Source organism: Embiotoca jacksoni, unplaced genomic scaffold (assembly GCF_022577435.1).
Source record: "Embiotoca jacksoni isolate LCO1_2020_lvr unplaced genomic scaffold, fEmbJac1.0.p SCAF_91, whole genome shotgun sequence".
NCBI lineage: Eukaryota > Metazoa > Chordata > Actinopteri > Embiotocidae > Embiotoca > Embiotoca jacksoni.
Window position 1 is genome coordinate 916712 of NW_027185449.1, and position 16176 is coordinate 932887.

The window sequence follows — 16176 nt, forward strand, 5'->3', positions numbered from 1 at the left end:
CAGTCCGTCAAGTCCAGGTATTAAACACAGAACACATTGTCAGATTAATTGTGCGATTGCGCTGTAAATATTAAATGTGCCTGACTTACATGTTAATCCCTCCGTCCCCCTCCACCGTTGCTCCCCTTTGAGAACGAGTTTCCATTTAATTTAGAAATGAGTGATTTTTGTATTTTCATGTTCTAGGCTGCTGCCCCTAAGAACACAATATTGTAATTACAGTAAGCTTCTTATACGCTGATACAATTATTGAGGTGAGCAGTTTATATTGTCGCGTGAAAGTGGGAACTTATGCTCTTCCAATTTAAAAAAAAAAAAAAAACAACACAACTTTTACGAGGATCAGGAAATTTGATCCTCGAGCATATGCCGCGTCTTTGCGGGATGAATTCATGCCACCGGAGAGCAGCTGGCGATACATTTATCACCTTGCTACTGGGGTGGAGGGGATGGGGAGTAGTGGAGAGGGGGGGTGGGGGGGGGGTGGACCCAAGCGATAGGAGGAAGTACTAAAATATGGACTTAAGTAAAAGTACCATTACCACAATGTCAAAATATACAATTACAAGTAAAAGTCCAGTATTAGTACAGTATTAACCCGAAGTATTGAAAGTAAAAGCTTTTGTTTTGCAGAAATATAGTCCCAGAGACTGATATATCATCATATATTTCATTATGAGATTGTTAGTAAAATGTTTATTTCTGAAATTATGCATTTGAATTGTTGCAGCTGCTGTTAAGAGTTGAATTCAGTAATTCCCAATCATAGACTGTACATTTTCTTTAAAAATGGACGTCGTCTGAAAAGTGAAGGCAACGCAGAAGTCCTTCGAATTGCAATACCACTGAGGGCCACTAGGGGCTGGCTCCAAAAGTTCCTCGTGATTACCAGTAGCTTCAGAAAAAGTCTGTTAACGTGAGAGTGAAAGTTTATATCAATAAGACCAAAGTATAGACCATCTGTAGCTTTTATTTTACTTAACACCATCATGATGCTTATGTTGTGCGATCAACAGTCAAAACTATTAACAAAAAGTTCAAGTTATTAAAAGGACTTTCGTAGCTCTCCGCCCGCCGAATGCTGTTTTCAGGGCGTCCGTGAGAAGCAGGAAAAAAAAAAAAAAAAAAAGGGGGGGGGAGGGACCAGATGTTCCTGAGCTCCATGTTGAAGGTCACAGCCACCCGTCTTGATGGCGTGGTTGTGATCGAGGGGGCAGATGTTCCCGGGGTTATCCATCCCATATGGCCGCCACTCGTCCGCGGGCCTTTTCACAGCACCGCGCTTGTAAACACCAACGCAGTTCGCTGTTCTCTTTTTTTTTTTTTTTTTCTTTCTTTTTCTGCCCCTGTAAAACATGTCCTAAATCCAATCACCTAGTCCCCTCTAAAGGGGATGATGTTGATGAATGGGAATGTGTAGTGGTAGTAGTGACCTATAAGCCCCCTGCTGAGATTACAGGCAGGCGACCAGCCAACCGACCAGCCAGCCGGGCCGGCCGGGACACCGGGGGAACGGCGAGAGCTTAAAGAGGGATTGTTTGGATAGACAATGGTGTCTACCTGGTTTTAATCCCCGCTCAGAGAGAGTACAGGGGATTGGCAGCGTTTAATAAACGAAAGTGCTCCTATAATCAGGATTTGCCAAAGTGCCCCTTTGTGTTAATCGGACATTTTTTACAGCATGGTTTTTGACATCTGCCACAGCGAGTGGTGTTAACCCTCCGCTGCCCCGTCTGCATGCACCCGGACCTCGTGCAGAGAAGCACGCATTTTGTATATGCACAGATTTTTTTTTTTTTTGCCTCTCGCGTTTTCTTCTTAATTTACCAATGTAGGTGTATTTTTTTCTATACCTGTAAATAATCCATACGACGCAGCCGGCCCGCGGCCATCCGGAGGCCGCAGCGCGACCGCGGCGCAACCTCATTACTTACTTAGTCGAGGCTAATAGAGCAGGCATGTGTAATTACTTCAATGCTAAAATAGTAAGCTGCATTTTAATAATTAAAGTCCAGCGTATCGGCGGTAAAGCACAATAAAATTGTTTTAAAATGAGGGATTACAATGTTAAATCCCGACGGGCCAGATGTGAGGACGGGAGGGGCCGCCGCGTTCTGGGCACCAGATTAAACAGAAAATCCCACAGGACCACGCTGTCTTTTTCCCCCCGCAGTTTAGGGGCTTGTGTGGACTCAACATGCTGTAATCCTCCGATTAGCTGGTATAATCACCTGTAAATACACCTTGGCCATGATGTTAGCGCGGGGCCGTTGCTGCCCGAGATTTGATTCAGCTGAACTTTCCGGGAACCAGCGGCAGACGGTCGGCCCAGACGGACAGCTGTGCTCGATATGTGATCCAACCGAGTTCCCAGAAAGAACAGATGAATGTTCCCTGGCTCCAAATAACCCGAAATAATTCAACAGTGAGCGCTCCGAAACGTCACTGTGGTGACACCGTACCGCTACTGCCCCATTTAAAGGTCCCATATCGTCACGTTTCTGGTGCTTTATTATATTTATTTATAGTCCTGACATCCTCGTGAAGAAAGGTTTTTTTTTTTGTGCTTTTCAGTGTTAAAAACAATTTCAATACCGTTTTACACCACCTCTCTAAAGCCACTAGGTGGAGCTCTTCTGAGAACAAGCTGTTTTTAGTGGGTGTTCCTCGGGCTCATTAATATTATTGAGCAACAACTCTGATTGGCTAACCATTTTCTGACCAGGCAAATCGCAGGTGACGGACTGTGGCTCCCTAAACTTGCCGCCAAACATGACTTTATCAGCAGAGAAGTAATGGCAGCGCTGTCAGACTCATTTTCATGACATTTTGAGCAACACACGATACTATATATTTTTTTTTTTACATTTTACATGCTTTTTTTTACTATAGCATGTCGTCCAAAAAGTGATAAAAAAAAAAAAAAATCATACTGGAGCATGTCTCCTGAAATATTAGGATTTAACATTATTTTTATATTGTGTAACTGTTGTTTTTACTTAAAGATGTGAATACTTCTCCCACTACTGCTCAGCTGATCTGACCCAAAGCAACGGGTTCGTCATGCCGTAAAAAAAAAAATGACGACTCAACAAACTGCTGCCTCACGAGGTCACGACCCCTGTGGTGTAAACCGCCTTCCCAAACGTTCGTTCGCCGCCCGCTGTCTGCATTAACGACACAAGAGACGAGAGCCTCGCGACCAGTTCGAGTTGTTTTTTTTAATGTGATGCCATGTAGGTTTCAGCCTCTCACCTCAAATCACTCCATTACACTGGATTAAAACCATTAACAGAGGGATTGTAAAGTATTTTAGCTTTTTTTTTGTTTTGTTTTTTTTATATTATTTCGTAAGACACTTTAAAGTCATTCCTGAAAGAGGAAAACACATGATTTTGGTTCATAGCACATTAATGCCTGGCAAGAAAAAAAAAAAAAAATTATTAAGACTACATCGACAAAAAAAAAAAAAAAAAATTACAAATCATGACGGCGAACAATATAAACAATATCTTATATATATAAAACATAGCAGGCATAATAAATATTACACATAAACAAAAAAAAAAACTAAAAGTAAACAGTTAACCTATTTGGTTTGGGCGATGTTTGGAGTTAATAATCACTGATCTGACAAGTTTGATTTGTTTAAATCTCCTGGAGAAAGATGTTCAACTAAAGCTCTGCAGACTCACTCGGTACAGAAATATCCACCTCAAACCTTCTCTTCAACCTCCATCGTAAAGAAACACAGGCGAGTGTCCACTTCTTCCTTTTCGCTCCACTTCTCGTCTGTGCACTTGTTCGTGTGGTTTTGAATATATTTATGCTTCAAGCCATAATATATTTATATATTTATATATAGTGCAGGAAATTCCACCAAACAGCTTTAGTCACCCCATATTCAGTCATTTTTTTGTTGTTGTTTGTTTTCGAAGGAAACATCTTATTAGTTCCAACATACCGATCGGAGAAGATAAACGGTAAAAGGAAGGAAGTCCGTGTGTGGTGGCGAGAGCAGCTGTTCCATTCGGCTGCGTTGGACCGCTTTTGTTGTTGTTGTTGTTGTTGTTGTCTTTGGGTGTGTTAGCGCATTCACAGGAGACGGGGGATCAGTTTTGGTTCAGTCAGGAATCGAGGCGTCATTCAAACGCAGACGTACACACATACACACACACATACACACACACACACACACACACACACACGTTTGTACACGAGCAAACACAAACAACAAAATTCCTTGTGTGACTGTAAATGTAAATTCACTCTTTTAGTGATTCTTCTACTTAACAAAGAAAGCTGTGCAATTTTCAGTTTTATTCTTTTGTTGAAGCAAACCAGGAGTAGTACAAGTATCAGGAGGTCGTCCCAGGTGCTGTGTTTTTTGTTTTTGTTGTTTTTTTGTTGTTGTTGTTAATTTAGCCACGTGTAAGAGAGCCTTTTCAAGATTTTGGGCTCTTTTCGACCCGGGAGAAGAAAGAGGGGCTGGATTAAGCTCCGCCTCCTCTCCGGTGTAGAGTGCAGGGATGAGGTTTTAAGGCCTCCGCCTGGATGCGTCCCACCAACCTCCTCCTCCTCCTTCTCCTCCTCCTCCTCCTCCTCAGTCCACCTTAAGGTCCCAGCCCCCATAATGCTACTTCTGTTGCAAAAGTGCAAGCAGTCAACGTCTCTCTGCCTCTCCCTTCAGTTCGAAGAAATTCGGAAACCAATGGAAGGGCAGACATTTTTTTTTTTTTTTATAATTGTTATTGTTCACATTGTAAAAAAAAAAAATTGGTACGGTCACTGTCCCAAAAAAAAAAAAAGCAACAGGAAGAAAGAGGGCAGGAAGAGCGAGAGTGCATTTGTGTCTCAAGAATTTCAGTCCATCCTCACGAAACAAGTGTCGTTCCTCGTAATGTCCGACTGGTCCGCTGTTTGGAAGAGCGGTTATACTTCCCTGGGAAAAAAAAAAGACAAAAACAAACATTAACACAGTTAATCAACACACCGTTTCTGAAGGAATATCATTATTTTTTAGTAAAAAAGATTCTACATGTACAACCAAATTTAATTTTGAATTTAGCTGAAAAGAAAAGAAAAGAACTTGGCACAAAGATTGGAAACATCACCAACAAACATGTTACATTACATTTAGCTGACGCTTTTATCCAAAGTACTTGTTTTTTTAGTGTTCAGTGTCTTGCTGAGGGACACTGAGGCACGTGGACAGGAGGACCAACCTTCCGACTAGTGTGCAACCCGCTCTACCGACTGAGCCGCAGCCTCCCCTACGATGTTAAATCGTATTTGCTCAAAGTTGTAGTGTTACGGAGGATTTGTTTTTGTTTGTTGTTTTTTTGTGTGTCCAGGTCTGAAGGCTAGTTGTTTCTACTTCTTTCCAGTCTTTATGCTAAGCTAACTAGCTGCTGGCTGTAGCTTCATATGTAGCCCACAGAAATGAGAGCGGTATTGATCTCATCCACTGTATCTCTTGGCGGCGGCGACAACAACAACAACAACAACAACAACGATCGCCTTCTCAAAATGCCCAAACTGTTCCTTTAAATGTAGTGAAAGTGTTCGAGGTAGGTAGGGGTAGGTAGTTACCCAGGGGACATTTTTTCGCTTCAGCAGCATTTATAGATACAGGAAAGCAATAAAATAACAGTAAAAAAAACTATTAAATATAAAAATGCACAGTATATACAGTACAGTGTATATATATAATTTTTTTTTTGTATTTAAACAAACAAGAAACAGACAACAGTGTTATTGTTGTGTGAACACAGACAACAGTGTTATTGTTGTGTTATTGTTGTGTGAAGACTTACGATGCCGTCAGCGTAGAGTTGAGGACCAGAGTGGTGCGTATCCTGTACAGCTGAGCGAGCGTCAGCTTCTTGTGCTGCTGGGCCGGAGATTTCCTCTTCTTGGGCGACGAATCGTCCGTCGCCACCGACTCGCTTTCCTTCTCCGAGCAGGTGGGCGGAGCCGTTTCCCCGTCCGAGCTGTTGCCGAGGGACTCGTGGCCCGCGCCGGGTCCGACGGGCGCTCCGGCCCGGACCTCGGCTCGTCTGAGGGAGGCGGAGAGTTTGTCGGCGGGCAGGCTCGCGCTCAGGCAGTCGTCGGGCTGCTCCGGGTCGCGGTCGGAGCTGCGGCCCAGCTCCGACAGGCTCCTGCTGTGCGCCAGCGAGTGCGTGTCCACGTCCCCCGCGCTGCGACTGGTCCTGCTCCTCGGTGCTGAGCGAGTGCGTGTGGGAGACGGGCGCGTCGCCGTGGAAACGCTGCAGGAGGTTGTCCTCGGAGCGCGACAGGGTCAGAGAGGACAACTTCTGCAGGCAGTGCAGCCGCGACTGAACGTGAGGCCGCCGGCGGGGTTTGGAAGACTGGACGACCGACAGTTGGGACCCCAGCGAGGCGTCCTCTTCCTCCTCCTCCTCCTCCTCCTCCTCCTCTTCCTCCTCCTCCTCTTCCTCGGCGTCCTCCTGACCCTCCGTGTCGCCCTCTTCCTCCTCTCCTTCAGTTTGGCCGGGTGGTGGCTGCAGTTCTCTGAGGAGGGATTCGGGGGAGAGGGTACCGTAGGCGCTGTCCATGGAGCGGGAGCGGCACTGGGGGTCCAGCTCCTCGCCGTCTGGCTCCGCCCCCCGACCGTGCTCAGCGTAAACACCGGCGTGGACTCTGTGGGGGGTCGCAGACTGCTGGACCTCAGAGCTTTCGGACAGGGGAGCCACCTCGGAGTTTGTATTCGGGTTTCCCTCGAGGTTCATGTTGGAGGCCGGAGGTTCTTGGTGTTCGCCGGGCTCGTCGACGTCCATCACCGACAGGGTCTCGGTGGAGCCGTCTGATTGGCTGAAAGAGGAAGACGGTTTTGACGGTTGAGACTTGAACAACAACTTGAAACTCTAAAGAAAGTCGGCTGCTGAAATGGAGCTACGATGATGCGTCATCTTAAAGGACTAGTTCAACGTTTGAAGTAAGTAAGTAGCGTAAAGGCCGGAAATCAAATCAAAGTGCAAGAAATATAAAGAAGTACATTTTTCTATGAATTAAACAAACATAAAGTGTTAAACAGTGAGTGTGTGTTCAGCTTCAGGACAGACCAGCCTTTACGTTAAGCTCAGCTGCTACTTCACATTTAAAAGAACAAACAGAGCAGAGTCTATTTTTTTAATCCAACTCTCGGCAAGAATCTGTGTAGATTTCAGGATTTTTGTTGTTGTTTTTTTTTTGTTATCTTGGTAAGAAATTAATTTGAATCAGGTCTAAACTTTGTCGAAGAAAATAATAAAAGTGCAGAAGGAGTTGTAGCCGGTGGTACCTGGAGTTCTGCTGGTCCTTGTGCCTCAGACACGGGGAACTGGTGGTGGAGTTGCTGCTCTCGTCTTCCTCCTCCTCCTGTACCTCGGGGTCCGTGCATCTCTTCAGACTGCTCTGCTGCCGGAGGAACTCCTCGGTGCGAAGCCTCTGCAGCTGGTTCTGAAAATCCATCATTTCAGCCACGTTAGGGGACGTAAACATTTTGTCTACATTTTGTTTAACAAAAAAAACCAAAAAAAAACAACCCGATCTCCCATTTGGATGCTGTGAGAGGTTTTAATGCGAGAGGAAGTGGCTCTCCAAACCTGGACGTTGCAGATTGCGTCGATCCAGCTTCGCCCCTGGGTGGCGCTGTTGGCTTGGAAGGTGTAGGCTGCCACTGCACTCTTGAACTCGTTGAGGTAGATGAGGATGAAGGAGCCTACGGACACCACGAAAAAAAATCAAATCAAATCAGCTGTACAGTCAATAATCTGTCTTAAACTGAAATTGCTCATTTTGAAAGAACAGATTTACTTGTTTTTAATCTTTTTTCAAATGTGAGAATTTCCTTCCCTTCAGGCCAAATAGGACATTTTAAATACACGACATTCATCATCATTTTTACCATTTTATAAAGTGAAAAAAAGAAGATACGGTGTTAATATGAAACTTCTGAGCGCTCACCGGGGTCTTTGAGCTCCTTGCAGACGACGTTGTGAACGAGGAGAGGCTGCCGGATGACTTTGACTTTCTCCACTCTTTTCACCGGCTTGGTAATTAGCAGCAGGTCAGTGAACAGGAAACAGTAGACCTCCATCTGTGTGTGGGTGGTGTGTGTGTGTGGGGGAGGTGGGGGGTGGGAGACAAACTCAGGTCAGACACATAATGTTTTACAGGTAGACCGTTTTATGGTGAAATGTGAGGCGACCGCAGGGGGGAACGTGAGAAACCAGGTGTGACTTTGTGAGTTGAGTTTAAAAATAAGAGTGGGGGGAGTGTGGGGGGAGGAGGGAGGGCGGCGGGGGTCACGTCTTACCCGACTGTCTTTGCCCTCTTTCATCCTCAGCGCTCCCTCCAGATGCAGCTGTCGGGTCTCCTCCGGCGAGACTCCCCTCATCGGAGCCATCAGGTCGAATCGGTTGTACTCCTTGAGGATCTGAAGGAGAAGAAGAAGAAGAAGAAGAAGAAGAAAAAAAAGCGTGAAGCTTAACCTTCCTTGAAGTCGTGATTTCTGGAGAAGCTCCATAAATCGTCTCCCCTCACCTTCTCCACCTCTTCGCTGCTGCCCTCCACGGCCTCGTAGGAGTCGACGCGGGCGGAGATGGTGGCGAGCTTCTGCCGATCCTGCCGCTGCCGCATCTGGGAATCCACGCCGTTGATGAAGCCCTCGACCGTGGCCACCTTCAGGAGCAACGACACGTATTAACCATCACGATTCCCCGGGAGACAAAAAAAAAAAAGTTCCTCCCGGCGACGAGATTTCTAAGAACATCGAAGTTATTCACGAAGCATCGTAGCCCTTAAGAGAGCTCCTGAGGTGGAAAACTGTTAGGAGCAGAAAGGAGGGCTTTTAAGAGGCTAAATTTTTTTTTTTTTTTTTTTTTTTTTTTTTTTTTTAAATAGTATGAGGTAAGAGAAAGCGTTCAACGACACAAAAAAAAAGACGAGTGTCACGAGAAAAACGTGATTTCACAGCCTGGTATTGGAAACGCAGTTCATTTTATTTCCTCTGGAGGTCGCTGTCCGCTCCGTGGCCCTTAATCTCACCAAAAGTACAATTTTCTTTTTTTTTTTTGGATCAACCAATCACATCTTTTAAAAGTAGCAACGGGGTCGACCACACTCCCTCACTGAGATTATAAACGTTCAGGCCGAGTGAGGATCTCTCGGAGGATTGTTTGTGTTTGTGAAGACGAGAGCGGGGAAACGTCGGCGGCATCAAAAGCTGCCGAAGCAACGTTTTTTTGGTTTTTCCTTCCCTACACCCTCACCATGCTGTTGACGGCGTCGCGGGCCGACGGCTCGTCCGTCTTCTTCAGGACGCTCTTCAGCAGCAGCGGGTACTTGGTCAGTCGCTGGTGAGGCTTCGCCAGCATGTCGGCCAGCTTCAGGCGGTTGCACTGCTTGTGGGCCTCGGCCCACTGGAGGCGGACAAAAACAGGAAGTCAAGCACCGGGCGCGAGAAGGAAAGCCGAGGGCGAGCGTGTGTCGCCGTAGATGTGTGCGTGTGCGTGTTAGGACTGACCGTGACGTAGGTCTTGAAGAGCTCGTTGTCCCTGAGAAGCGTGCGCATGTACTCCATGCAGCCCTCCTCCTCCATGCAGTAACGGATGTACGGCTGGAACCTGGAGCCAAACTGAACACACACACACACACACACACACACACACACACACACAGACAGGAGATATTTATTACATATTTAAACGAAGGTAAAAGGTGCCATTTCAGGGGCAATCCAGGGGCTCCACATTACTGCATGTCAAAGTCAGTGATTCAAAATAACGTACACTAATGAACCAGCTTGTTAAATTACCAAGTCAATTTTACCTGCTAATTTTGTTTAAAAAAAAGGCAGAAATGAATTCGTTTTTTTTTTTTTTTTTTTTGCAGTTATGTCTGGGGCTGCAATGCAGATTCACGGACTCTAAATAACCCTCTTCTGTTGCGTCGGCAGAATCGGAATATTCCGTTTTATTTTTCCACAACTGACCGTCGTGAAGCCGTCGTGGAGGTCGGTGGGGTCGAGCAGCGCCCGGGCCTGCCTGGCCTTCTCCAGGACCGGCACCATGACCTGGTTCCACAGGGAGGTGTGGAGGCGGACGATGTCCTGGATGTTACTGAACAGCTTGGCGGGCTCCACCTCCATCAGCAGGCCGCTCTCCTGCAGGTTCAGCAGCCCGCAGAGGAACAACTGGAAGGGGGAGAGAGAGGGGGGGGGGGGGCGGAGGGGGTCAACGTAAAACCTTTGAGTGCTAAAGCCCAAAAGGTTATCACACTTGACAGTTTAAACACAGATCAGCTTAGTGGATGCTGATAAAGGCTCATTATGTGTCTCATCGCCCGCATGCACAGAAGCCCGTTGCAGCGGCGTTTGATCTTGACGTGCTCCCGTCAGCTGACCGCAGAGAAGCTCTCTTTTTCACTTACATCAGTGATGACGCGGAGTTTCTTTATGTAGGTGGCCTCGGTGTGCAGCAGCTCCCATATCGCCTCCTGCTGGTGGAACTGTCGCCTTGTCAAAGTCTGCACGAAACACACGGCAGGGAGACACTTTATTAACGGATATAAAACAACAAACGGAGAAATCAAGTCTTTCGTTAATGCGTTTTTTTTTTTGTTGTTGTTTTGTTTTTCATAACTCACTCCTGTTTAAAGGTTTGGAGTACAAAGAGTACGTCAAACAATTTAAGAATCAAACTCAGAAAAGCACTTGAGTGAGTTTCAATGAAGCTCTCCTTCAATGTTTTTCACCAGGAAGTTTTTTTTTTTTTTTTTTAAATCATAAAACATACAGTGACAGAAGAAATCTGTCAAAAGGTCAAAACTGAGAGCTGCGTATTAAAGAAAGAGTGTATTTAAACACCAGCAGAATTATATATGAAAGTATGCAAAAGAGCTGCCCGCCTTTAACATCCAGGTTCCTATGCAAACACATACGTCGCCATAAAACTGTAATTACGAAATCTAACGATATAATATTTTAAGTATACTTTGCCAAAAAGTAAGCAACTCAGATAAGATATGGTGTCCTGACGCTACATATTGAGACTTAAAGTTAAAGACGGGTGAATGAAGGAAACAAATTTTACATATTCATAACTGTACTTATTATTATTTAATGTCCTGATTTGGGACAACTAAAAAAAGTTTTTGTTTTTTTTTAATATATTTGAATTGTAACATTAATCAAACACCTACTTGATGATATATTTGCTTACTTCAAATTGACCTGTGATAGATGCATAACTACAGATTTTTATTTATATTAGTACATTATCATCAGTGTATATCTATGGACTTTTCCTGGAACATTATATGGAGGCCACTCCACAGTGATATCAATCAGTCTGTTGTCCGGTCACATGTCAGAGCGGCGGATCATTTTTGTTGATTTGTTTATGGCTGTTCATATAACGCCGTAAGCAACAGGTCATAAAGAATAAACCTGCTGACAGCCTTCCGACATTTTTTCCCGGTAACTCCCCTCCACCCGCGGTTACCGGAGAAAACCGGGGAAACTCTCAACGGCAGAATCAGCGCGAGGCGTTACGCAACCGACTAACCGCCGGGGGTGAACGCACAGTAAAGCCGCTGAGCAATGAGCCGATCGGTCGTGGGCACATCGGCAGGCGGGAGCCGGCGACGGCGCGCGGTGGCCGCTATCGTTTCCATTGGAATTTATTACGGGCATTATTGTGGGAAAAAGCAGGCATCGGGGCGAGAGTGACGGAGATGAACGATAAGGAAGTAAGAGTTGGGCGCGCAACAGGAAGTAGGATGTGGGCAGGCGCGTAGGAAAGTACACGACGGAGAGCGGTCCGTGAATATGAACACCGATGAGGGACTGAAAAAGTGGAAGGATCCCAACCATTTCCAAAAAAAATGATATAGCGGCTTCTGGCTGCAGAAAATCCGCTAAAAATAATGAATGTTTTAAGGTCGAGTTTCGCGTCGGCCACCTTAAAGTCTTTATTATCTTTTAGTTATAAAAGTTTAAAACGAGTTGTACATTTATTTTGTCAAAATGAACAATTAGAGGTAAAAAAAATAAAAATAAACAAGAATTCAATGTGCTACTGTCTAAATAAAAACATTAAAAAAAAAAGAAGGTTGTATTAAAAATAGAAGTATAAAAACACTAATTAAAAATATAGTTCCTGAATTGTTTTAAATGTTTCTTCTGGAGCTCATTGGTGTTTAATTCATCCAATAGGAGTCCAGTATTGAAAGAAAGAAACGGACTACTGAAGTTAAATGCATATATTTTTTTTTAAATTCCCTCCAATTTTAATTTACATTTTTTTTTACTTTACACCAGAAGTCCCTATTGACTGCAGGCGTGTCCGCCGTTACCTCCGAGTTGTCCGGTAGCGTCTGCCAGCTGTCCTCCAGGGCCAGGTTGGTCTCCTCCTCGTCCCCCTCCCAGGAGTCCTGGTGGAAGGAGAGCTGCTGCGGCACCTTGGGCAGCCCGAACGCCGAGTAGGTGTGGAGTTTGCTCTGGAGCTGCTCCAGACGATCCACCTCCTGCGGAAAACACGCGAGGACAGTTTCGGCCTAATTAGTTTGAACGAGCTGTTGATGCAAAAAGTAAAACGGTCTTGTTTCTTTGCGGCCGTTTATTGTTACATTCAAACTGTATGTAAAAAAAAAAAAAAAAAAAAAAGGGGGCGAGTCTGGGTATTATTAGCATACAAATCCTGTTACTGGCGCCTTAATTCTTAAATCCAACAGTAGTTTCTATTCAGGTCTTTGTTCGAGCTGGCAGGCCTTACGTGGTTATTAAAATGAGCTCGGTGCATTGAGACCCCGGTAACAATAGAGGACGGGGTGGGGGTGGGGGGTGGGGGGGGGGGCGAGCTACAGCACACAGGAGCAGCAGTTTGAGACCCTTTAAAAAAACAAAAAACAAATTGAGTTTCACTAATGTTAAGAAATTGCAGATCAGATTTTAGCAGGGAATTTGATCAGATGTTGGGACGACTTGCCCAAAATTTTGACTGACATTTGTTTAACCCTGCGACGAGGAGGGTGCCAGAGGTCCTGGTCCCGGTCCCGGTGCAGGATCTCTGGCCCCGAGGAGATTAAGGGGGAACAAACAAGTTGAATAGAGATGAGCCCGCTTACTGACAGGTGACTGACAGATACTGTCTCCGTGTGACATCTGCTACTGTGCAGTGACCTGAGTGGGGGAGGGGGAGGAAGAGGGGGGGGGAGGGGGGAGGGAGACACGCAACGGGAAGCGTGTGCGAGTGGGCGGGTGCCGGTACTTCATGACAATCAAAAGCCGTTTCTTATTGTTGCAAACCTCTTGACACAGAAGTTAAAGGGAAGGTTTGACATTTTAGCTTTAATTAGTGAGCTCTGGAGTTCGAGCTCGAGGTCTTCAAGTCGTAAACTGGATATAAAAGTGTTTCGTAGCTTCCAGGTCTGAAAAAAATTGAGGCCGAAGGTGCGATACCACCGAGCGCCACTAGAGGTCGGCTCCAAAAAGCCTCCGGCTCCACAGACTCCCATTCAACTCGTCTCGTAAAATTCTCAGCAGATACAATTTTTTTGCTCGCGTTATCTCGGGTGTTCTTCGCTGAAGTCGACCTTTCGTATTAGTTTTCTGGAGGTTCATCTGAAAATAACCACGTCATTAATGAGAAAATAAGCTTCAAGAAGAGCTGTTTTTGGGGGGGGCGTGCCTGTTTTGATTGACAGGGCTTGTGGTGCAGTCAGGTTACGGCTTATCGGTGGTCGGGACGTAGTATCGCCGGGTTTCCAATCAGGTCGAGTCAGATCCACCAGCTAGCTCCGCCCCCCCCCCGCCCCCCCACCCCCCAGCTCGTTCAAAATATGGTCACTTCCTGCTCCGAACTGGCAAAGGTGGCGCCGGACCAAAATCCGAACTCGACTTCATAACGGCCGTTCAACAAAACCGGCGGATGACGTCACCGCTGGTTACCGCTTGCTTTTATGCCAACCCCAGTTAGCCGACTGTTTTGCAGACGATCTCATCACCTTTTCTGCCCGAAAGAACTGAATTGTAGCGTGTTTTTTTTTTTTTTTTTTTTTTAAATTTAAGAAGTAAAACTTTTTCCTTTTAACTTGTTTCTGAGCAAACTGAGTTTTTAAAAATCCAGAAAAAAAAAAACTGCGGGAGCAGAGATAAAGGGCTTTTCCTTCCACTTTACTCACTTCCAGAGCTGCTGGGAGGAAACGATGCGAGCCAACATGTCAGGAGACTTTGAAGGGAAATGACTTCACCAGGACTCGTGGGGTGGGGGGGGGGGGGGGGGGGGGGGGGGGGGGGGGGGGGAGGGGGGGGGGGGGGGGTGGGGTGGGTGGGGGGGGGGGTGGGGGGGGTGTGGGGGGGGGGGGTGTCTTCTGACGACCTCCTGACCTCCTCCCAACCGCTGCTCGCTACTGTTCTGTTTATCTTTTAATGTTTTCTTATCTGAGACACGTCCTGGGCAACAAACCTGCCCCCCCCCCCCTCCACCACCACCCTTTTAACAACTTCTGCTTTACTGAGAAAGGCAGCGCACCCTGTTTTTGTTTTTTTGTGTTTTTTTTTGTACTTCGACACACCCTCGTAGCGTTCGGTGTGACCTCCTCCGCCGGGTCAGCGTTACCTTGCCGAAGGCTCCGGCGTTGGAGCTGAAGAAGCCGCTGAGCGGCTGGGCGGCGCGGTTCTTCCAGCTGTCGGGCCCGGCACCGACGCCGGGCAGCGAGCCGCCCATCTGCCCCAAAGTATCCGGGGTCGGGGATGTTCGTCTCCCCGAGGAACTCCGTCATGTTCTTCCTCCGTCGCGCCTGACCCTGCCGGGGAGAGAGGACGGATTAAAATACATAAAAATAAGATACGACTTTTTTTTTTTTTTTTTTTTTTTTTAAAGTAGTCGTCACGGCAGCATAGAAACACAGTTAGGGAGAGAGAGAGAGAGAGAAAAAAAAGGTGCACACAATAAGAAAAAAATGACAAACACATGTACTATAAAATAAGATAGATAAAAATACGTTTTAGAAAAAGAAAAAAAAAAAAACAGTGAATAAACACAGAAAATGTACATCAAAGAAAACGCACACACACACACAAAAAAAAAAAAAATACCAAAAACGAAAGAGGACGCAGGAGGGAGTAAATCCAAACGGTCCCGAGTGTCACGGATGGAAAAGGGACAATGACGGAACGGGAGAGACACACGGGACAAACAGGAAATCGGAGGGGAATTTCTCTGCGAGGGGATGACATCGTCAGGACCGTTAGGAGATGTCCTGACGCTCCGACACAAACAGGAGAGGGAAGCGGTGGACGCTCGTTACGTCACGAGGAGAGCGCGGCGGGCAGGTTTTTTTTTTTTGTTCCATAAGATCAGACGGGTCGAGTCGGGGGGCCCATTGTCCCCAACCTCCCCCCCCCCCCCCCACAACCGTCCATTGTTACCCTGTCAGCGTGGCCCGGCCCGCGCGGCCTCGCTCAGGCAGCTCTCCGTCCACTTTACGAGCAGCGGCAAAGCCAACAAACAAGAGGGGGGCCGCCGCCGTATCTGAGGAAGCAGTTGTTTTTGTCGTTTTGGAGTGTCAGTGCTGAGGAATCTGCCGGTGTGTGTGTTTTGGGGGGGGTTGGTTGGTGGTGGTGACCTCCATCACCCCCAACACAAACACACACACCTTCCAACGCTTACATTCCTGGGCACTGACGCCCAACGACATTTTTTTCACCCCCCCCCCCCCCCCCCCCCCCGAATAAACACAAACACCACTGCAGCCACAACACTTGCATCCACCACAGACACCGAAACGATTCTCAGAAATGTGCCGACACAGCAGATTCATACGACAACAGGGGGGGGGGGGGGGGTGGGGGGGGGGGGGGGGTTTGAAATGAAAGCCGGTCTGACAAAAACGTCATTAAAAATACCACGTGCGCCGATATATTCCTATTTACCGACGTCGCGGCGAAGAATTGTTTTCGTCAACAATTAACCTGCACATTATTTACACAATTTTGCCAATAAAATGTCAGAAAACAGTGGAAAAACACGAGTTACAGTTACCGCAGCCCGATTGCGACGTCCTCAAAATAATCTCGTTTGCCGTCGTGTGTGTAAACAAAGAAAACGATCAAAAAGTTCTGTTAAAAAAAGGTGAAACCAGAGAATGTTCCTCTTTCTTCAGCATTTC

At 46.4% G+C, this 16176-nt stretch overlaps 1 protein-coding gene across 1 annotated transcript; it reads right to left on the bottom strand.

Annotated features, from left to right (window-relative positions):
* Window positions 1-5812: 5812 nt before the first annotated feature.
* On the bottom strand, window positions 5813-15044 carry plekhg5b (pleckstrin homology domain containing, family G (with RhoGef domain) member 5b). The gene is given in 13 exon segments (XM_069141835.1): window positions 5813-6193; window positions 6195-6834; window positions 7304-7461; window positions 7608-7723; window positions 7969-8101; window positions 8321-8440; window positions 8548-8685; window positions 9276-9425; window positions 9530-9640; window positions 9998-10198; window positions 10435-10530; window positions 12361-12531; window positions 14625-15044. Coding segments are annotated over 13 exon segments (2523 nt in total). The 5' UTR covers window positions 14733-15044.
* Window positions 15045-16176: the final 1132 nt, after the last annotated feature.